A 23,395-nucleotide genomic window follows, 5' to 3' on the forward strand; every position below is an offset into this window, starting at 1 on the left:
ACAAGTTTGATCTCTGCACCCCATGAACCCATTTGGAAGCCTAATGAAAGGCAGCATTTACAGTTCAAATAGACTCTTAAAGCTTAGAAATCTACAGGTGAACCACCTGACAGCAGTGATGAGTAGCATGTGCCTTGAATAAAGCCTGTATGGCGATACCCATTTTCAGAAGCTTCTAGCATTATATTGTCTACTGCAGAGTTATTTTACTTCTAATTATTTACAGAAAGCAATCTATTCCCAAAATTTATAATCCAATAGTTGCATCTAAAATTGAAGCTGTCAGAAGTGGGACTGAATGAAATGAAACCACTGAATAGTTTGATTTATTGTCTCTTACACAGAGAGTGACATTCACCACAAGAAAACAACCTTTGTGATAAAAAGCAGGAAACTGGTTTTAAACCTCTGTACACAATTTTGACAAATTATTTAAAATCTAAAAGCATAGTGGTTTTTTTTGTTTGTTTGCTTTTGACAGAAATTTCAAAAGTGGTCTTCAGATGCTGACATCTCAAACATGTTTTCAATCAACATTTATTGGATTACTCAAAATTTTAGACTATGATGTCATTCTTTAGAAAACTGAATATCAGTTGAAGGTAGAAAAGCCAAACAACTGAACATACAATACTTCTAATTCACAACAGATGGCACTTTATAGCAAGGAATCTATAGTGTCTAATTAAAGGAACAGAAAGAATTGGATAGCTGAGTACATTGGAGCACACTGAAATGCCAAAATCTGCATATGACAAAACTTAATCCTTAAATTTGAAAGTAGAGTTCTACAAAAATGAAAGCACAAACAAGGAATCAAAAGCCAAACAAAAGAACTCTGAAGAAACATTCAAATTCACAGAAATTAATCACAGATGTTCTTCATAAATACAGGATATTCCCATCTTCTTTTCTTCAAGTAGAATTTCTAGGCAGATTTGGATTTAAAGAGAGCACAGAAAACACGACCAGACTATAGCTACTATTGCATTCATGCTCAGAAAAGAACAGAGAATCCATTCCACTAATATCCCTCACTGTGCTAAGTGTCTTGTCTGAGTAAACATGAAACAGTGAAAGAGTGAAAGCTTGTGCAAAACTTTACAGGCATTTTGACATCTAAATATGGACACAGGATTTTCTAAGGATGGGTTAAATAACAGTTTGGAAACATTGCTGCCTATGAGTTACAACCCAAGTTACATTTTATCTCATTGTTAACTGAGGGGAAGGTACTTACTAATGAGATTCACAAAAGGCAAACTGAGAATGACAACATGTAAAGAAGCCCTTGGGGATTTAATAATTATCTTCAGTTACATAATCATTGGTTTTAGAAAAGAACGTCCAACTCTTTCACTAAGAGGACAATAGGCAATGGATACAAATTGCTAAATGGAAAACACCTGCAAGTTTTTATTACATAACTCGTTGAGTATTGATAAAGGCTACCCAGATCCTGTTTGCAGAATTTTGATCTACGGAGTCAAGTAAAACTCAGCCCTGAGCAAACCGGCTTAGCTTTGCTTTGAGCAGGATGTTAGACTACATGTCCCTTCCAGGAACTTGGAGGATTCTCAACTGTCCAGAAGGAAAAGCTGCACAAATGACTAAGAACAAACACCACATCTCATGTATTCACTTCTGAAAGATCATCGTTCAATTATGATGCAATCATATTCTCTCAGACTCCCAGAACAATCCTCACCTAGAGAATGTGACCAGCTTTCACCCTGTGATGATGACACTTGAAAAGGACACAGGAAGCCCTCTTTCTAATAAAGGGATGAGAACTATGTCTTGGTGTAAATCCTCATTCTGAACTAAACCAAAGAGAATTTTGATTTTAAAGTCACCTACTGTTCAGGTGTGTGATCCAGTTAGTGGAAAAGATTCCCATTTTCTAAAGAACAGCTACTATGCTGGATAAGAAAGGAACATTTGTAAATCTAAATTCTAATCCACTAACTTTCATAATCTAACATTATTCAGTACTGTTAAAATATTCTACCAATATGGAGAAGTTTAGGCACTCCAAATTCATTCTCATACTTCCAGGGCTAAGTGGCAAGCAAACAATACTTGTTAGTCTGAAATTTTTCTTATGTCTGAGCTGAATCCTTAAAGTGACAGGAAAAGGCCAGGCTTCTGTAGGCACACAATTATACCGAGCTTTTACTAAACACTGCTTTCTCCAGAAACTTTGCCTGGAGTGCATAAAACCTTTTGTAAATCTATCCTCTGTACATAACTAACACTAGAAATTCCAAATAGAATTTGAGCCAGAGAAGTCTGATAATAAAGTAGCAGATAGAGTTCCCCCTTTAGCAACATGTAAAGGAAAATTTCAAGTATAGTAAAGGGGCTGGCTAGTATTATACCTCCACAGCATCTTGCAGTGTGAGTACCAGGCTAAGAAACACCGTGACAGGTATGTTCTCTTCTGCTCCTAAAGGAAGCATTCTTTCTCCTGATCGCAACACAAAATTCAGGCATACAAGATTTACATTTAGCAGCCAAGAAAATCAGGACAGTGAAAATCCTGTGGTTACTGCATTTCTGCTGTAAATAGATTCCAAGCCAGATAACTTGTCATGTCAGTCTTAGAGCACTCATGGAAACACAGTTGTAACTTCAACACAATTTTCCCTTCTTTGAAGGGGGAGATTCATCTCTGTTGTGCAGATGAAAAGCTCCATACCCAGATGAACTGAAACACAAGCAGTTGTGCATTTCATGTACTTAGAATTAATTAACTGGTCCAGATACTTTACAGTCAATTTCAAGATTGATCAATGCTTTTAGCGTCAAGAAAAGCTTTACTAATCTTATATTTACAAACTCTGTTCAAAATGAACTTGGTTTCATCCAACCGTAAAGCAATTGAAAACACAGGTCTCAATCCATTTTGCTAATTGGCATGAGACTTCCAAATATCTGATTCAGGCTGCTTCCAATCTTCTCCCATTAGTCTCTTCAGATTCAATTCTTTGAAAAATTCCAAACGATGACTGTAGAGAAAGGGAAAAAAAAAAAGGTTTCATATTATGCATCTTAAAAGTATCCTCAGCAAGTTGAACTGATCTTTTTTTCCATGCTTCCTTGGACAGGAATGTAAGCACTACTGTTTCTGAAAACAGTACTGTTTCTTGTCCTGTTTCTAGTACAAAATCCTCAGCCATGAACAAACTTCACTTCGTGCTGCGGTACTTAAGTGCTCACCTTTAAATTCTTTCAACTTATGTTGCCTGGAACTCCAGTCAGATCAAGAACAAAATTACATCCTGTTTTATGATTAATCTGCACTTCAGACAAATATTGTTTACTACTCTTGACCAATTCAAGAGTCGTATCACAAGGATATCCTCTCCTTACAGTAAAAAGGAAGACAGAACAATGTAATGAAGCTAGTAAATATTTTTTTTCCTTTAAGACTGTCTCATTTGCTTTTAAACATTATGAATTGCTTTTTGCTAAGAAGCTCTCCTTTAGGCTGCCACACAGAAACAATTGAGATGACAAATAAGCTAATTTCTAATTAATACTTCCATTAAAAAACTGCCAAACAGTAAACAGAACATCTGACACTATTAATCATTTAAGTAGGTAAATGAAATTCTCTAAATAGAAAGCATCACTTTGACATGTGAAGACAAACTAAGAGTGATGAAAACAACCTCTTTACATGAACGCATCTGCTACCAATGCCTGAAAGTCTGGATTTTTCTTTTTTGAAAAGGTACTCTAGAAAGAATCCCTTCCTGAAAGGTATCACAAGTTTTCTCCAGTTTACCTAATTGTCATGTTGTATTGACTAACAAGTTTGCATAAGAACTATAACAGTCCTCTAGAGGTAGTTCCCTTACACAAACTGTCCAAAAGTAGCAGCCTGTATAAAGTCATTTCAGCCTCACAGTTAGGAGATAAGCGGGCCCACAGCACAATTTAAATATCAAGATATTCTAGTTTTTCTGTTGATACTGGGTATCCTTTTATTATACTTCTCAATTTTGTCTGCCTTTTCAAATTTTCCATAATATGGAGCCATCTGTAGACATGAGGCTGTTTAGAACAGTAGGGGAGAAGCAAAAGAGATTCACTTGAAACATCTCTGGTACAATTAACACTAAGTGTCATTTCAGGAGGTGCTATAGGCAAAGAAAAACCTGAACAACCCATCTATGATTTAGCCAAGGAAGGTGATAACAGATGTGAATGGTGTCAAATGCATCCCTTGCTATGCGCCCAGGGGATAACATAGAAATCAAGCACTAATTACAGCTATCTGGCAGTTCTTTACACTAAGTACAGTGCCAATGGATGTGGGGCTAAGCAGTATAATTCAAATAGCACTGGCACTTAGGCTGAAAACCAAATTAGGTTTGTTGTACAAGTATTGGAGAAGAATGCAACTACGTTACAGGAGAACTAATTCTATTCTTACAAATCTGGTTTCTGTCCTTCTTGAAGTTCACATCGAGGGACAGGATGAAGTGCTTCATATTTTCTCTGGTCTCCTGAGCCATGAATTGCAAATGCATTAAACTTGTTAGTGCACGGTGGAAAATAATTCCAAGGAAGATGAGCTTTACCCTCCCATTTGGTTTCCATTCTGGTCACCTCAAATTCCAAGGGAAGTTCTTCCTGTTAAAGGCAGAAAAAAGAGCTAGTTAACTTCTAATCAGCCAACGAGCACCTAAAAAGTTACTTTCTGTATATTATGAATGCACTTGACCACTTACTTTCCATACTCTTCTTTTGCCAGAAAGCAGCAACAATAAGTGTTGTCCATGACTGTCAAAAATCAGAGCCACAATTTTCTTAAAACGATGCCAAGTTATTAGACCATATTTCTGCCACAGATCTGTACATCCTCCATATTGAAGCAGTGTCTGCACCCAGAGCTTTCCTCATGCATACATTTCACAAGCATTACAGCTAGAAATGCAAATTAGTATTCACAACTTTTTCCAGCATGCTGTACTTACGGGCAAAGTTCAACTTCTAAATACTGTTCAGTTCTGTCACTCAAGAAAAATGCCTCTACAACTTAAAAAAAAGACACAGGTTGTCAATGCTTTATACTAGTTACCGATTTTATAGTATCCCAAGACTTTCACATCCCATTAAAAAATTGTTTCCATAACGGCTTTTGGCCTATGCCATTCCAGAAAAAAAAAAAAAAAAAAAAAAGTTGTGCATCAGAAAAATGGCAGTTCTACTAAGTAGCGTTAGCTCTCAGTGCAGTAAGAATAGCACCAGCACAGCTATTTCACCCAATATGCTTGCTGCAAATAGCGTTAAGACAGAGATCGTGGCCAATCACACTCACAGCGGACACTCACCCTAAAGCACTTAAGGGCCAGAATCTTATATTTGCTGGTAGTCTGAGGATTCAGAGCACCAGACGCAGCAGAACACCAAAAAGAAGAACTCACAGCAAAGCACACACACCATAATTAAAAAGCCTGTTGAATCTCAGAAACATTAAGAAAGTAGCAGCTTTCAAAACGTTCTGCCCTGTAAATAGCTGATCCTTTGGACAAGGAATTACTTGGTTTCAGATATACCTGAACACTAGGTGTGACTACTGAATCACTTTTTAGGACCATTAGGTAGAATTATAATGGTGTTTCTCACAGTAAAGACATGTTATCATAAAGCTTTAGTTAGAGTTAGAACTAGATATGATTTATTATGCTGTTTTACATAGCCTACTTGGTATAATAGATATCGAAATGATGCTATTAATGTTCCAGTAGAGCTTAAATCACAGTATTTCAATAATCAGAAAGCAGAGAACTGTTAGAAGCATTAAGTTGCTACATTATTCAAAGCAACAGGTAAAAATGAAAGTATTGACAGGAAAGAAGAGAGGAAACAGCATTCCTGGAGGAATATTTCCCATTCTATTTAGGTGCGATTTTCAATCATATTATGAGCTCTACTTTCTTTGTTTCATACCTTCCTGTTCCTGAAACTGACTTTGGAAAAGCAAGCAATTAATAGACGAATGTTTTACCTATTGTTCTCTACTACTTAAAGACAAAGTAGAAGCTATATTTAGGATTTCCATTCTATTTACCAACTGCAAATGCATTTATATACGCATCTCATAAAATTATTTTAATACTAAAATATGTCAAGCCTTAATTGTTTCACAAGTTATATCAGTAACCCAAAAGCCAAGTTTAAGCATCCATACTACTGACATCAGGAAAAGTCAACCTCACTATTCTTGAGACCCATCCTGTTCACTGTAGTCCATTTCCTCTACATCCACCAAGTGACATAAACATAACGTTTTCTTCTTTTCCTAGTCATCTGTATTGTTGCACTACTATAAAAACAACCTTACTGTCAACAGTGTTTGTCATGAAAATAATTCACCACCTAGATAGAGAGCATCCCTCTTGATACATGTGGGGGTAGTTTATGGCTAGATACAGTATGACATTTACAGTTACTTAAGGAACTTCCTTAAGGGGGGATGAGGGTTACAAGGAAGTGCTTCACCAGCATTCTTTCCCAGAGCCCTCAAGATAAAACAGTAAGGAATTTTACTTTACGTTTCATATCTGGAACTTTAAAAGCAGTACCGTGACCAAAGAAACTGAACTGAATTAATAGATGCCATACATACAACACTTAAAATTAGATCAGTTTTTAAAAATAGCCATCAGAGAAACTTAAACAACAATCAGGCATATTAAATACAGATGAACACCAGCACGTACACAAATCAGGTCATTGCAGCAAAACAGTTATACTTACCCTCATAGTCCCACAGCTTTCTGAAGGGCTTCCCTGGCTCTCCAAGTGGTGCTGGAGGATCATTAAAAAAGGGAGCATTAACTTCCATTAGCAGCCCTCCATCATATGACTTCAGCCCAATTGTTACTGGCTCGTGGCTCACAAGTAAATCATCCCATGTGTGTTCAATTGTGAATTCCATTTTAATATTCTGCATAAGACAAATGAGAAAGAAAGTTTCCATTAAACAGCCCAGATACCATTTCAGCACCAACTGTACTGGCCCCCTGACTAAAAAAAACAAACAAACAAAAAAAAAAAAACTTGCAAGTTACACAGTTGAACAGTAAGTTTGCATGAAGCATAAATCTCCTAGACAGGACCAAGAGGAGAGACCTGATTGTTCTCAGTCCTATTTACTAATGAAGAAAGATGGTCACTTGAACAAGTCACAATTTTAAAATCATTACTTTACAGAGGAATTCAGTAAAATAAGTTACATATGACAAGTCTGTATAGTGTTAGCTGGATTCCTCAACTCAAGGCCCAAACAACATTAAGGTAGCAAGACAAATCCGTGCCTCCTCAAATGTCTCCGTTTGCCTCTTGTACTACCAAAGCAGCTTCCATGTGTCAGCTCTGTAACCCAGAATCTCTACAGCTAGAGCTTTTGCCAGCAGTCCTGCTGTTACACAGTCAGCACAGGATCCAACTACAGACTACTTAGAGAAACTCACCCCCATCCTGATTACACGTACGCACACCCTCCTTAGGGCCAGTCAGTTCTAGGACAAGCAAATGGCATGCCCTTGGAGGGCAGACTCCAAAGCAGACTGGGGAAGAACTGCTCTTACACTCACCTATAGCCATACTTCTGCAATGCCAGACAGATTATTCTGAAAGGGAGAATCATTTGTGCAGGCAGAAGTTAGAGTATTCTGCATGAGCCCTTACCAACATAAGAACAAGTTAGAGGCAAAAAATAATAATAATGAAGCTGTATCAGTCATTTTGTCAATAACAAGACAGCTGCATCTGTTACAATCCCCAAATCATGTTTCCAGACAACAGAAGAGCTGAAATAGTTTAGCTTTATAAAGCAGTAACATTAATGCTTTTCATAGGTTTTTATACTTCCATAGTTACAAATGACTTTTAGAAGTTTTGCCAAGCTTAAGACATTTCACTGCCTACCTAAACACCTCCCAAAACCATAAAGTATTTATCTAGAGAACAGCTAAACAAAGCAGTCATAACTACGTGCTGTTAGATGATTTTGTAATATGAGAAAAACAGATTGACAAAAAATCTTCAGTGAATCTGAAATGCAAGACAAAAAAATCTGCTACAGTTTTGCTTGGCGGTCATTGCAAACCAGCCAAAGCAAAGGATTTCAAGAAAAACTGCAAGCACATCTTATCAAACAATATCTGCAGAGCAGCAGAGAACGCTGCACTCCAACATTTCTTCCTTAGAAACAATTGCACAAGTCTTGAGAACAACCTTAATCTATATAACAAGCAAAAGAATAAGTGGAGCACAGTTTGCAAAAAGTTTATGGCCCCTTATCCTTCCCCTCCTCAGTATCAAGACCTCCATCCCATTTCCACTAGAGTTCCACAACAGAACCCACTGAACTACTTTGAACACGACTTTAACCATGGTGTCTGAAAGGAAAATTAGACACAACAGATGTAGCACCTTGCTATTTGTACGTGTAGGACAGACAGATGACTTTACTATAAAAAAAATAATAATAAAAAAAAAAGTTAAAAAAAAAAAGTCCTGCAGTGACAGCTTATTGGGTAGAAACGTACAAGTTTTAAGGATGATCCACATTACCATATGCAGACTTAATGAAGTTGGTTACTAGTATACTTTTCAATTATAATAAAGATAGCAATACAGAGCAATGGTATGGAGCAATAGGGATGTTTAGAGAGGATCTTCAGCCTACTCTTGACGCTATACATGCCCAGAAGGCACAGCCAAACACCAGCACACCATACAGGAGTTCTTAGCCACCTGCAAGTGCTCCCACTACACACCCCCAAGCTGCATGTAGCTCGCAGCACCCGGTTCGGGCACTCGCACCTGAGCTCCCCCAGCATCTCACCTGACCGCCCTGAGAACACTGCTGCACCTGGGGCCAGCTCACATCTCCTCAGGGAGCATTGCGCCTTCCATCCGACCCCTACCCACACGTGTAGCAGGACAACACCAAGCAGCTGCGCTCCGGGTTCCCTAACTGCCCTGCCAGGCCAAGGAAGCTGGAAGCCATGAAGGAGAAGGCAACTTCCACCAGCCACCATCCCGTAGCTGGGCACAAGCTTCCCAGAGGAGCCCACCAAGGGGCTAACCCGCACCCTCAGGCACCTACAACGACCCTAACGGACCAGGGCTCCCGCGGCCAACCGCCCTCACCTCACGCCAACCGCCGCCGCGCGCGCACACAACGGCCACCAACGGCCGCCCCCCAGCGCCTCGTCGGCGCGTGCGCAACCGTTAGCGCAGCGCCCCGCCCGCTGCAACCGCCGCTTCCTTCGCTACGGGCTCCGGCGGCTGGGGAAACGGTGTCGGTAACGGGCTCGGTAACGGGGGCTCCACTGTCCCTGAGGCGGCGGTGACGGCCCTGACCGCCGGCATGGCCGCGGAGCTCGGCGGCGGCGGGGAGCCAGGTGAGGCGGCCGGCCCCGGGGCTGCCTCAGCCGCTGGGAGCCTGGGGCGGTTCTTGCACGGGGAGGGAAGGAGGGAAGCCTTCAGACCGTGGTTGTAATAGCAGGGGGGTGTTTTCTGTGGTGTCTGCTGCGAAAAACAACGATATGAAAACTTTTATTGGTTGCAGAAGACTAATCGTTAAAGGGGCGTAATGAGGGTAATAGCCAGGCACGAGAATTTTTGGGATCGTGTCTCTTTATTTACGAAAATGTTACTCAGCTTAACTGACACCTGGAAGGCAAAAAAGCTGTCTTCTGATGACATGTGTGTTACAGACTGAAAGCTATACCTGTCAGTACGTGTTCTGTTATGGATTGTGTAATTTTAATGTGAGAGTAAAATGAGTGGATCAAAGTGTATTAGACTGCTTAACGCCAAAATACTGACTGACAAAAGATGCTTCTGCAGAGTTTATATTTCTAAAAATAGGGAGTTGATGTGTTGTCCCAAGAATGTTGCTGACCCTGTCATTGTAGTCTGTGTGGTGGGGAAATCGGGTAGCGTGAATGGACAGGATCACGGTACAAGAAGTGGTGTGACCGTGCATTGAAAACTCAAGTTTTCAGCTGATACTAAGCTTATTAGGACAGTTTTGGATGGGCAGAGGTAGAGGGACAACTCGTGGCTCAAAGGACCTCAATAGCAGAAAAGCTTCTGTCTGTACCAACAGTAGTCTTGCCTCACAAGCCTCTATCTCTCTTGAGTTTAGCTCAAATATTTGTTACACTATGATGTGAACAAACGGTTTAGGTTCAAATGTTGCAGATTTCCTTTTTTATGTATTTGATGTGTTTGGGTGTAGTTTCTTATTTTATAATTGTGTGACTCCAAATGGAGCTTAGACAATGTACACGATGAAGTGGCAAGAGTTGCCTTTTCTCTCAAGGATATCTCTCAGAAAAATTGCATCCTGCAAAGATGCTGAACAAATTCTAAGTTAGTTTGCAAGGCAGCTGAGACACAAACTATTTGAGGCCTGTTCTAAGTCTGATGTATTTATTGATGTTCTACTTTTTTCGTAGATGATGTCCAACTTCTAAAGTGTTGAATGTGTGTAATGCACACAGATTCTATAAGCATTATTAAATTCAGCTTTATAGCATAAATACTTGTTGCATTAATAGCTGTAACGGAAGTTCTCATAATGAAATGCTGTTCCCTGAAACTGATCTGTTATAAATTCAGTTTTGACTGAATTCATTTTGAAGTATCAGCAGCCAATCCTACATGTGATAGTTATCAATTCCATTACATATTTTTGTGATAAGCTACTAATTTTGTCTTTTATCTGAATGAATTTTATGATTACTATTGAAGGTGAATACTTCTGCAATTGTTGTATAAGGTCTATTTTCCTTTTGGACCTATGTTCATGTTCTGAGATTGGTTTGGCTGATGAGGCCAACTACTCTTCCAGGTCCTGTTTGTTGACATCCCCTTTATATTCTGTTCTCTTTTTTTCTGTATATTACTATAGCATATTAGAACCACAAGAATAATCATTGCAATGCATATCAAGAAAAGCAGGCGAGAAATTTTAAGTCAAAACAGTTGTATTGTCTTCCTGACCCCCTTTTTTTCCTCTATCCGTTTCAGTTACAAAGGTTTAAATCAGATTCTCATGGTTTGGCCAGATGGAAGAACACTATAAATGAATGGGAAGAGCTGCTGTTTTCCCTTTCCAACCTTTTGCTGATTCTTCCATTTGCAGTACAAGTAGTCTCAATCCCAATAGTCAAAGTTAGATTAGTAGAGAAGAGCAATGCCTTAGTTGATGTTTATTTCTAAAAATGCAGATACTAGCAGTCTGCATGTCTTTCTTGCTTGGGTTTCTTCTGGATATACGTGAGTGCTCAGATTCATGTATCAGTGAAGTTCTTGTGACCTAAATTTGTTGAATGTTTACATGTCTGTCATTTATATGAATGCTTGTTGAATGTTTATGGGTCCAGTTCCCAGCAACAGGTTAATTTTGTATCATCCAGCTAATTGAGTTGGCTTGGTGTGATTCGTTGCACTTAGTCCTCATGAATTGTTAAGATGTTGTGTATGTTTATGGCCTTTCTAGCCAAAAAATAAAATAATTTCTAGGAGGTAATGATATGAAAGATGTCAAATTAATTATTTCTTGTTAGCCTTTATATTTAATTGAACTCCTACTTTCCTGAAAATAATTGCACTAAGTAGAATTTTATGAAGCATATTGTATGCCTTCAAAGCACTACACCATAAAACATTTCTGACTGCCAGTCAGGTTTATCTAGATAAACATTCATGTTGTATGATCTTCTACCTTTGGTTGTATTTTTCAGTTCAGAGGCTAAATGTGGCATTTGAACAGTATGAAATGGATGAAATTTTGAGCAACACTGCTGAGCAGGTATGTGAACTGAGGTATGAAAGTAGTTTTAAAAAAAATCTCAGTTTTATGACATACATCTTTGCATACTTAGAATGTAGTCCCCTTCAGTGTCGTTTTGCCTTGAGCCCATTGCACATCTGCAGAGTTGCTTCTAGTTTTCAAAGCAGCAGCAGAATAAAACTGTCATAACAACAATGAATTCTGCTATTTTTAGTGAAATTTTAAGTTTGTCATATGCAGGAGAACACATCCCCACAAAGACACTTGATATCTGCAGAGTAGGCTTTTTTGTCTCGTGGGAAGATAGCATTTTGTGGTGAGTACCATAAGCCTATCTGAAAATCTGTGCGGAACTTAGGGCATCAGCACTTTTCTGATGCTGGGATGCATGGAAATGAACTTGGCACTTGCACAGTAAGTGTTCTTGTAAGGGTTCTTTTAAGAAAGAGCTGATTTCCCCTGAGATGTTGTTACGCTTTACATCAGAGCGTCTCCAGGAAAAAAAAAATCAATTGTATTTTTTTCAAATTGGGCCAGAGTTCAATGATTTTTTAATGTAAACCTAAAAGCAATTGTATGGGATATCATATATGCTTTCAGTACAGACAGAATAAACAGCTTTGGGTTGCATATTAAAAATAAATAAGTAATAGCTACATGCAGTCATGTTCAAGTACTAACATAAGATGTTCAATTACAGAAAAATGTCCTTGGAGGTGATGGTATATCCGGATCCAGGATAATGGATCAAAGGTAACTGATTCCAAACAAGTGAGAACACTACTTCAAATGAAACTTATTTGCTTTTAAAGGTGTAAATATCCAGTTGGGCCTAGTTTTATGTACAATTACTTGCTCACAGCTCTGAGGACTTGTAAGGGGATGTCTGCAAAAGTGTTCCTGTAACAGCTGTGTTTAGATAAATCTTCTGTTTATTCAGGGATTTAAATATGACTTTTCTTGCACTGTCTATAAAATAAAGAACAGGAGATAAGGAATAATCTAATGTAAATATTAAGACAAAGTGGAGGTGAAGTTGTACAAATCTAGGTAACTGTGCTGTCTGTTAAACAAGTCAGGTGGGTATTTTTTTAAATGTTTGCTTGAGAAGTTGACCAACAGTGCACAAATAAACTTTTCTGTATGGCCACTAGTAAATTGTTTAATGGTCATTGTCCTCTTCTTGCTGTTACAAACTACCTTTTATGGTTAGGATTTAAGGCTTTATCACTAATAGAGAATTTTTCAGAGAATTACTGTAGTCTACAAAAATACTGGGAAAGAAGGAAGTATGCACGTAGAACTGCATTTTTTTTATATTATCTTATAGGTCCTTTACTGTTGTATGTGAAAGCAGTAAGAAAGTCTAGTTTCTAATCTTTGGAGATTTTTATCTATGCATGAAATACTAATGCATTACAGCTTATTTACAATGTTGTGTGTTCTAATTCTCTTATCCAGGAAGTCTGTGGTTAATGATCATACTTTAAAAGTAATTAAACTTGTTCTCTCACTTGGTGAATGTTGGTCTTGGAAGTAAATTGTTTTGTTCTGTTCTGTAGGTTAAGAATTCTGTAAAACTAGTATCAGAACAATGTTTCAGCATTTACAAAATGGTTTCTAAGCATGTTTTTCCAATTTTCAGCTTATTACCTCTAATTGTAGAGTATGATAAACACCTGGAAGAGATGAGGGAGCAGCTGCAGATTTATCAGGTATGTATGTTGCTAACATTTTGCACTCTTTCAGTGCTTTACTGTATTAATATGTAGGCTACTATTTTTTGTCAGTTGAGGAAAGCATGCCTGTGTCATGCTTCACAAAGTTCCTAGACCACAGCCTAACTCAAATGAATAGAACTTTCTATGAAAAGGCTGGGAGGTTGTCCAAATTAGACCATTACTGTGTTTGTGGAAGTGGTGGTGTGAAACACAGCATACATGCTTTTGTCTCTGGACGTTCTGATATTGTTGCAGGTACCTTCCTAGGTGACGCTGAGATGAGGCAGATATTTCTCCTTTTCCCTACAAGTCTGATCTTGGCCATACAGTCTAGCTCGGTCTTGCAAGTAGATAACACCCGTACTTCTATGTTTTTAGTTGTTCAAACTCAAGTAATTGAAATGTTTGATATCATGGAGACTGGGGGAGAGGGAACTATCTGTCTTCCTTTCAAACCACAGGCAAATGAAACTAATGCTTCATATGATTCCTGGAAAGTAAAGTGGTGTGTTTAATAATTAAAATTTGTGGAGCAGAGATCAGTTCTTACTTGTGATCTACATGCAACAGTTACACTACAGTTTTGTTTCAGTGCACTTAATCTTATGTCCATAGTAGAGCATCCACAAATAGTCTTCAAACTTGGTTTATCGCAGAAGGCAATATAAGTCCTATGCTTTTGTGGCACTCCTGTTAATAAAGCAGTTGATTCAACTGTTACATACTGAAATTGCTCCTTAAACACTTCCTAAACTTTTTTCTTAACTCATCCTGTACACAGTAAGTATTTATTCACTGTATCCCTAAAAGAACACGATTTAATTAAAAATCTATCTGTAAGAGCTATGGGAATTCCCAAAGCTAAGTTTAATGGTCATAACATCTTAGAAATGCTCAGGTGTAACTTTTTAACAGGATTTAGCGGCTGTTAAATTTAAGTGGCATCTTGTGACTTTTCTTACAGAAGGAAGTCTTACTTTCATTTACTACATTGTGCTGAATTATGTTGTCAGTGTTTTACAGTATTGCTCAGGAAGAAAACATAAAAGTGAGTTGCTCAAGTTTGTCACTTAAGAGCTTACTCGTGCATGTTTTTGTATTAGGTACAGATGGGTGAGATGAGACTAAAATTTGAGCAAGTCACCAAGGAAAATGAAAGGTATTGACTTGTTGTTGTTCTTGATTTTTAAATCTTAGTTTTTTTCCTAAAACTTTGAAGTCTTGTGAATAATTTAAGATTTCATACTCATGTACTTAGTGTTAGTTGTTAAGTGCTTAATATATATTACACAACCAGATTAGGAGGTTCAGCCATATCTGTGTAATAGAACTAGATATAAAGCTATTTAAAACTGTTTATTGCTTTTATAGAACATATCTTGCTTAATAGATATAAATGTCAGATGTCAACATTACGTACGTATCGAAGTTACATCACTTAGTTGATTTAAAAAACTAATATGTTAAAGAAATATTTTGCTGAACTTGTTTCTTTGAATTTCAGGCTTCATGCAGAGTTGAAAGAGGTTCTTGAGACACAACTGGAGGCTCTTCCTTTCATGCCTCTGGGAACTGATCTTCCTGCAGATGAAAGAATAGTGAGAAACCTTCAAGAACAAGTACAACTGTCAAATCAAGTGCGTGAGATGAAACATTGGACTGTTTTATTTCTCTTGTGCCTTAGCAGATTAGGAGAAGATGGTTTATTTCTTGGTTCAGGATTCATTTAAAACACTTCCTTGAGACTATTTTGAGGCCTTCCTGATTTTATGTAGCTAAAAAAAGGTGTATATATAGTATGGACAGCAAAACCTGAAGGAAGTTTCTTTCTAGTTTCATACACCTAGGAAGTTTTTATGTTAATTTGCCTCTAATTCTACCTAATTTACTTGATCTTTATGTTGATTTCCTGACCAGGAGATGAATAAAATATTTTGTTCAAGTTACTGTGGTAGGTTGTCATTTTGATTTAAAGAAAAAAACGTTGTAATGTGAAATGAAGAGGAAAGTATATGTGGAATATAGCAAGTAACAAATCCCAAAAGATCAGCAAAATCTAATGAATATGTTACAGTGATGTGTCAATCCTGTTGCATTGGGCTAAATTGACAGCTGAATTTTTGTATTTGACTATTGATATACCATAGCCCTAGAGTAAATACTTGAAAAAGTTTGCGTTTGACAGCTTCAGAAATAGATGAACTGCTTTTCTGGAGAGAGCTACAAAGTTGTGCAAAACTTGCAATTCTCATCTACATGGAATTTGAACTCACAAACATCTTTTTCTACCTCTGAATTTGTTGTTTTGTCTTCGTGGTTGTAATGTGTACAGAGTACAAAAAGACATTTCAAAAGAAAAGTTAAATCTTTTCTTTCGGGGGAACAGTAGATGAAAGTAAATGTACTGTAATAAGACTATTTTATGTAGACCTTTGTTCTGCAACTTCTTAGGAAAAAGAACAAGCAATAGAGCTCTGGCAGACTGTATCACAGGAGCTGGATCGCCTTCGGCAGCAGTACCAGGAACGCATGACTGAAACGCAAATCCACGTGGCTGAAAGACAAAGGCAGAAAGTAATTTTCATTTATATTTTTGTTAATTTTGGAATTCCATTGTATACTGTGAAGATTTTGGGTCTGTGTGTAGTCAAACTGAGGTGGGGTGGTTCTATCATACTGTTTTCTGTAATAGTCACATCAAATGATGAGTGGTCAGATGTGGTCACTGATGCATCAAATAATTGTTAACATGTTGTAGACATGTCTGCTACTGTGAAATGTTTACAGTACCATCATAGCCTCTGTGGCCCATTAGAAGTACTACCCATGTATGCTTTCATTTAACTGGGTGAAATTCAGATACGTTTTTCAGTAGTAAATCTAATTTGCTAGATTACCAGGTCAACAGCTAGAAGTAATCAAATCACTAATTTACAAAGTATATTGGTTTTCCCGTAATGCGCATGAATTTTCAAAAATGCTTTCAGTTGACTGACCATCACATCCTTATGATGGTAAGAACAAAAAGCTCAATCCTTTTTTTTAGGATCAGCTGACTAGCTTCCACCAGCTGACTCAGCAACTGCATGCAGCCAATGAGAAAATAGAGTTGGTAAGTAAAATCTGAGCAGTGACTTACTGAATTTATTTTTTCTATAGGAGCCTTGAAGCACAAACTGAAAGCAAAATGTCCCTCATAGATATGTGCTTGGATAGACCTTGTGCCATTCAGATTTGCAAACTTGTCTAGGAACAAGTCAAAAATCAAGAAGTAATGGCTTTAAAATCAGGAAGTAATGGCTTTTCCCTGAATTCTGAATTTCCTTAAAATTCTTTATTTAAATACTTAAATTCTTTGTTGTGCCATAATTTGCAAGCTGTGGGCTGAAAAAAATGTAGTGCTTCAGTCAAGCCCCTGCTGATATTGAGTAGTATACTGCAGATTGCTATAGAATTGTATCTTGCAAGCAGTTCTGTTTACAAGGTATTTCAGTAGTTTTAATAAAAGCAAAATAATGCACTCAGGAATTTTTACCTTATATAGTCAGCAACTAAGAAAATCAACTGTTCTTTAAGGTTGATAGCCACATTAGAGTTATTGAGGGATTGCTGTCAAACAGTCTCAAGGAAATACAATGAGCTTTTAAAACAGTTCTGGTGAGGATTTAGAATTTGCAGACTTATCTGCAATTATAAGCAAAGCAGTAGGAGGTAACAAAAATAGAATGACTGAATGCTTGAAATCATAATATTGGAAAAAAGATGTAGAGAAGAGTGAAATAGAGGTTTTCTTTGAAGAAGACAATCTTAAGGTATAGGTTATCCATTTGTTTGCGTTCTCCACATAGTTTGACAAGGTCTGTTACGTATGTCAAGAAATAAAGAAGCATGCCCTTTCTTAAGTTACCATACTGAAAAATGAGGAGTGGAGAGCAGAAGTAACTACTTGGCTTTTTATCATGGTTAAACATCTGTGTTCTGTAGATGCGTTCAGGTTTGAGTTTTTCAGCATATTTATAAATGTTCTGGAAATGAGATCCAGTAATGAGACAACAGCACTCACTACTAATGTTACAGTATTTAAGGTAACAAAAACTGAAATAGGATAAAGAAATTTGCAGTTAGACATGGTATCAAATACATGAATGCATTTGGTCAGACATTTCATTAATAATTATACGAGCAGAATAACCCATGAGGGCAAAATGGAGCTTTCACGTAGGATACTTAGGGTTAGTCCTGAAATAATTGTTAACACTCAGAATATGTATTTTACAAGTATTAAAGTTCTGAAAACAGTTCTCAGCAACAGTCAAGAAAGCAAGAACAGTATTAGCATTGGGGTTGAGACTGCAGTCCACAGTACAGTAGCGTCTTGAATGCTACCTATATTCAAGTTGTGGTCATCTCTCATCTCAAAAGGGGAATGTAAGATCTAGGAAAGGTTGGATAACAAATACTAAATTACTTTGAGATGAGAGGACACCTTGAAAGGATGAGATTTCTAGCACTCTGGGTGGCAGAGAAAGTTGAGGGATAAACAATTGCTTGCTGCCTCAGGGCAGGAGGGCATTAAATACAAGATGTTTTTTTGTTTTGTTTTAATTAGGCAGTCTATTTAAAACAAATGAATTCTTTCCAGCAATATGTGGTCTACTGAGGTACTCATTTATCTAAGGTATTCTCGGTACCTAAAGCAACTAGATGGGAAATGTAGATGGTAGATCTGAGCTATTACAGTCCTCATCTCTGGAAGTTCTTATGCTACCAACAGGGGAAAGAAATGGAGGATGGGGTAACACCACTCTTCGTTTGCCTTTCTATATTACTCTACCTAAAGCCTGGTGCCTTGGAGACCAGCCAGTGTTTCATAGACTTTATCAGCTATTCTTACAGCATTCTATTCTGTAGAAATGTCCTGTAACTCTGAATATATGAGACTTTCAATAAAATGGGAACATGCTATAAATCTCTCCTTGTTTTGCAGAGCAATCAACAGTTTCTACAAACTGTAACAGAACAGAATGTGGAACTAGAGCAGCTACGGAAGCAACTGAGGTATAAAACAGGCAATTTAAAAATGATATTTTTTCCTTTAGCCTTTTTTAGCTTTATTATGGGCCTCTTTTTGTCCTGTAGCACCATTTGTACAACATCCTGTTATATAGATGGCTACTCATCACAGTCCTGAAATTTGAATGTTCAAAGTAGCTTTAAATTTTAACACTTAAAATTTCTCCATGAGCTCTAAACCATAGGCTATGTGGACCTTAGAGGTAAGAGAAGCTTTATTTGTCTTAATGGTTATTTTTAAGTTTCTTCTGCACAGCAAATATAGAACCAGGACCTGCTCACACATGCAGGTCAGTGAAGATATTTTCAAAGGGGAACTTATCACCTCTTTTTTATTAGCTATAACTTTTCAGTGGGAAAAACTATTTTCAGAAAATGATGTAATTTAAGGAAGGAAAATGTGACAGAGATCAAAGATTAAGGTGGTATTCAAGGTATTTGCTGAAATAAAGTATTTACCAACCCTGTTATCACTTGTCATGCTACCTTAAAAGAGAAAACACATCCCTGCATTCTTGGACATTACTTGCACAGGCTAGTATTACTCTTTTGGTACCCATTCATCTGGAGATAAGTCTTGCCTTGACATGGTTGCATTGAGTCATGTAATAAGTGTGTGAAAGCAATTAGCATTAGCTGAACTTATTTTAGACATTCAATAAACACTTGCAACATTGGCTTTTTGTGTATTTCTAACACTTCCAAGGCTTTTGATTCAAAAAGTAAAAATTGGGATGCAGTGAAGCATTCAGTTGGGGTGTATTTGTCAAATTTACAGGTGTCATGATTTCCTTTGCTCTTACCCTTACTTCATTTTTAAAAAAGGACACTGCTCTTTTTTTGAAACTCCCTGGGACTGACTTAAAGCTAATGGATCACCTTGGTCTGAACTTTTACCTATGTTTGCACTAAATACATGGGTTTTTGATTAGTTGCTGTTACAAACAGCAGTGAAGTTTATATATAATAGGGGAAATTTTATATATTTATGTATATTCCTTACTTGCACAAGGGCAGGCTCTTACCTATTTGCTGGGCTTGAGTAGACTAGTCACCTTCATTCTTCTGGGACACATTCCTGATTAAAAGTCTTTGCTGGGGAAGGCAGTTCAACACGTGGCTAAAGTCAAAATAGTTCATTACGTGTTATTAATCAGTGACCAATATTAATAGTATAACAGGTCAGCTGGGATACTCAGCGCTTGCAATATATTCATGAATCTCCACAAATTTATAAACAACCTTCTCTGTCTAATCCAATTAAGTACTGATCTCATATTCACTTGTGCTTGCTCTTATGTAGGTGCACCCTCTCAGAGGAAGCATGGGTAGAGTGTGTGCAAGTGTGCACAGATACTCCCTTTGTGAGAAACACATGTCCACTGACCTGTCTGCATATCCCTCCTGTTGGAGGTGTGAGTGCTCCTGCTTTGTACTTACGCTGCTTCCTCAAATCCACTAATTGTATGCTCCTGAGAGAGCACCCCAAGAATTCCCATACGCACACAGCTGATGTGTTGGTCCCCATTTATTTCTTGCTGTGCTGTCAGTCTGCCAGCTGGGTGCAGGCTGTTCCTGGCATCTGTTGTGATGGCTGCTCTCCACCAGTGGGGTGACTCCAGGCAGGGTCAAACACAGCTCAACTGCTGGTCTATCGCTGTCTTGTCACTCCCTCTGCAATCACAAATCTTTATGCATCTTTGGAAGCTCTCTCCAGGTTCTAGGAGTCTCTTGGTAACTCCCTGATTACTGATTACACTGATTGGGGATCATCATGCACAAATTTTGTCATGTTTTTCTCCCCATGATGTTACCAATTTGGTGCAAACAATTTCAGAGGAATTTAGAGTTTCTTGTCATGGGCACTGATTACACTGTCATTCCGTGCAGATCAGCTCAGAGTTCTTGCAACCCTAAAAACTGTATTTTGTATTCACAAAGCTAATGACAGCAGCTCTGCATAGCTGTAAAAGAAGCACTGTAGTGATTCTTAAAGAAGTCTAGAACGCTTTTCACCAGCTGTCATTTTTCTACCAGGAAGTTACATGCATGTAGTTTGCTTGGGTTACATAGCATATATTGCTGACAATTTGATGCTTCTTTCACACATTTTTAAAAATTTGCACTGATTTACAGTAATAGAGTAATGAATCTGGAGAGGTTTAAAAACAAAAACTCACACGTGGGAGAATTTCTATTTGTTTCATATGACCTAGACTGTGTGCAGTTTTGGAGCTTTTGATGTTGCTAAGCCTGAAAGCATGTGTTGGTAAATTTTAGGTATTTTAGGATTGATATAGCAAAGTATACAGTCTGTCTTATGTAACCATAAAACACTTCAAACATGCTCGTGATGGACTGTCATCCTATTTCTAATATGTGCACCTAAGGGAAGACTGCTAGATTAAGTTTTGGAAGGTAAAAGAAGTGAAAAGAAAATAGAATTAAGAGTTCTGCTGGAGTTTATTTTCCAGAGGATAATAGCTTTTATTCTGTGGATCAGAAGTTGATGTTACCCAAAATTAAAAAAAAAAAAAAAAAAGAAATTGGGTAAAAACTTCTTGAGTATTTAAGAACAGAGTTACTGCTACTCATTAATGTTTAAATAATAACAAATCTGCATTTATGTAAATATTAAAGGGTCATAATCTGCCATATGTTATAAGCAATGTAATATTTGATGTATTTGTGGAGAGAATTGAGGATTAAACAGATTGACTTGTTTAAATGCTAGAATTTTTATTATGATATTTTATGTATTTAACGTGTAATATTTTAATATAATATGTTAAAGTTCCATTGTATATAATCAGTCGTTTAGCTCACAGTCTTATTGATCTCTTGAATTAACTCCTAGTGGCTGTCTCTGGAGAGGGGATACTCTGGTGATACTGGATCCTCATTTGTCAAATGGTCTGCTGCAGTGCAGTGAACTTCTGAGCTTAGCTGCGAGTATCAAAAATGTTTTGAGATATATGCTGTTGAAATGTTTCAAAGGGTCTGAAGATAATGCACATAAACATACAAATTTTGAATTGCTCAGAGCTGCATTTCAGTATATTAACAGAGAGGTAAAAGCTTGCCAAGGTTGTATCAAAGATAAATTGCACAATGAAGAATCAAAGTTGCATCTTTAGAATCAATTTGTCGCTTCCTGAACACACATCCCTGAATTGATCTGAAGCAGAGTTTGGTCATTAAAATGCATTTTTAGTACTTAAGCTGTTTTGAATTTTGTGATCTCTTTTTTTATATATATTTATTCTCTCCTTATGTTGGGTTTAGAGTTCTTTGTTTTGTTTTGCAACACATTTTAAATATTTTTGGGGGAAGCAACTAAATGCCCTCATAAATTTAACAGTGCCGTTTCTAGGAGGCACCCCCTTTTCATATGGGGTAAGATCAAAGGTTTGGACCTGCAGTGAAGGCCATAAGTCTAGGAATAACTTTTTTTTTTTTTTTTTTTTTGGCTTTCTTAAGAAATTATGACAAAGTGAGCTTTTCTGATGTATTAAACTGAAACTGTTGTAGAGTTGCTAGGATTATGTGTATGTTGGTTAATATTTTTACTTAGGTATAATATGCTTCTTCCTTTTATGCCATTAAATAAAAAAAAAATGCTATTTCCTTAAGGAAACTTTGCTTGAAGTTGATTCTAAAAAATATTAAATATTTTCTGGCTTCTTTCATGACTGTTAGTGCTCTAGTTTGCACTAGTCTGTATGTTTGCTTTTTTTTTAAACTTTATCATACTTTAAATCATTGGTCTTTAAATTTACCCTAATATTCAGCCAGAATAATTGGGTTACACCCCACGTGAGGGACTCTGTATGTCGTTCTTTTCTGAGTAGAAGCAATGCTCATTTCAATGAGCTTTTCTACTGTGTTTAAAGTCTGATTCACTAACTAGCCCATTTTTTTTTTTATCCTTTTCTGTTTCAGCTGTTGTCAGACCTCTTCAAATTATAATGCACATCAATTACGTTCTTTAGAAATGGTTAACATTTTTTTAAATTGTTTATACAAGTTGATTTAAAAATCAAAATCTAATTCTGAAAATTATTTCAGTGTTAAGTATCTGAGGCCAATTATATTTAAGTTACTGAGTCACTCCAAGTTTTTGATTGCCTAGTCCTCCCAGATATTTATTCAACATACCTTCCTGATGAATTTGGTCTTTCTCTCTCATTGTGCCACATGCTAAGGGGGAAACCTCTTCTGCCATATCAAAATATTATGGAATCTGACTGCCTTTCACAGCTATTTCAACAGAGTTATAACAGAGTCCTTTTTTTGCCCCTGTAATAATTGAAGTGTAATTCATAGACTCTTTTCTTTATACAGGCAAGCCAAAATAGATGGACGGACAGCAAGTGCTAAGATTGATGAAATGACCAGATTGACAGAGAAGCTTCAAGGCCAATTGGAGAGAAAGGTATTCTAGAGAAAAGAACAATTTTAAATTACAACTGAAAATGCTAGTCAGTTAGCAAGTTGCTGGTGTTAAATTAATGGCAAGTTGTTCCCTGACTTGTTTTTTATTAGTATACCGTTGTTTTGTTAAATGAAATTAAGATGATACCTGGAAAATGTATTTATTCTTTCTAGGAAGAAGACGTGTTATCTGCCCAGCAAAGAGAAGCAGCATCTGACAAACACTTGCAGCAAATGCAGTCTAGTATAAAACAATTAGAAACAAGGTAAAGACATCTCATTGGATATTACTAACAGGATATTCACAAGTGAGGTAAACTGTAGTTTTTATCAG

At 37.2% G+C, this 23,395-nt stretch overlaps 2 protein-coding genes across 6 annotated transcripts in view; one reads left to right on the forward strand and one right to left on the reverse strand.

Annotated features, from left to right (window-relative positions):
• Positions 1-299: 299 nt before the first annotated feature.
• C4H4orf33 (chromosome 4 C4orf33 homolog) lies at positions 300-9,316 on the reverse strand. Of its 2 annotated transcripts, none has more exons than XM_035323671.1 (6): positions 9,178-9,316; positions 6,775-6,964; positions 4,989-5,049; positions 4,743-4,794; positions 4,445-4,644; positions 300-3,011 (listed from the first exon to the last, which is right to left on the reverse strand). In XM_035323671.1, exons 2-6 carry the CDS (start codon positions 6,953-6,955, stop codon positions 2,912-2,914), a joined length of 594 nt encoding a protein of 197 aa, XP_035179562.1. In that variant the 5' UTR covers positions 6,956-6,964; positions 9,178-9,316; the 3' UTR covers positions 300-2,911. The 2 variants fall into 2 exon arrangements, with proteins under 2 accessions (XP_035179562.1, XP_035179561.1); XM_035323670.1 differs by lacking the exon at positions 9,178-9,316 and adding an exon at positions 8,952-9,080.
• The window catches only part of SCLT1 (sodium channel and clathrin linker 1), a 42,227-nt gene continuing 28,130 nt past the window's right edge, over positions 9,299-23,395 (forward strand). For 3 of the 4 annotated variants that reach the window (XM_035323666.1, XM_035323667.1, XM_035323668.1), the window contains exons 1-11: positions 9,299-9,431; positions 11,784-11,851; positions 12,534-12,586; positions 13,479-13,548; positions 14,658-14,713; positions 15,059-15,191; positions 16,006-16,128; positions 16,601-16,666; positions 18,542-18,612; positions 22,972-23,062; positions 23,236-23,327. In XM_035323666.1, the coding sequence (XP_035179557.1) occupies positions 9,398-9,431; positions 11,784-11,851; positions 12,534-12,586; positions 13,479-13,548; positions 14,658-14,713; positions 15,059-15,191; positions 16,006-16,128; positions 16,601-16,666; positions 18,542-18,612; positions 22,972-23,062; positions 23,236-23,327 (857 nt within the window). In that variant the 5' untranslated portion in view covers positions 9,299-9,397. Of the gene's footprint in view, positions 9,432-10,938; positions 10,999-11,783; positions 11,852-12,533; positions 12,587-13,478; positions 13,549-14,657; positions 14,714-15,058; positions 15,192-16,005; positions 16,129-16,600; positions 16,667-18,541; positions 18,613-22,971; positions 23,063-23,235; positions 23,328-23,395 lie in introns of all 4 variants that reach the window. The other variant, XM_035323669.1, reaches the window with a different exon arrangement.

Source organism: Oxyura jamaicensis, chromosome 4 (assembly GCF_011077185.1).
Source record: "Oxyura jamaicensis isolate SHBP4307 breed ruddy duck chromosome 4, BPBGC_Ojam_1.0, whole genome shotgun sequence".
NCBI lineage: Eukaryota > Metazoa > Chordata > Aves > Anseriformes > Anatidae > Oxyura > Oxyura jamaicensis.

Excerpts from the sequence above, each read along its gene's own strand:
- C4H4orf33 (XM_035323670.1), bottom strand. The coding sequence starts at position 9,065 with ATGGTGGCTGGTGGAAGTTGCCTTCTCCTTCATGGCTTCCAGCTTCCT. Across the intron at positions 6,965-8,951 it reads TTGTCCTGCTACACGTGTGG|AATATTAAAATGGAATTCAC; the intron begins GTAGGGGTCGGA and ends TGTCTTATGCAG. Across the intron at positions 5,050-6,774 it reads AAAGCTGTGGGACTATGAGG|TTGTAGAGGCATTTTTCTTG; the intron begins GTAAGTATAACT and ends CTTTTTTTTAAG.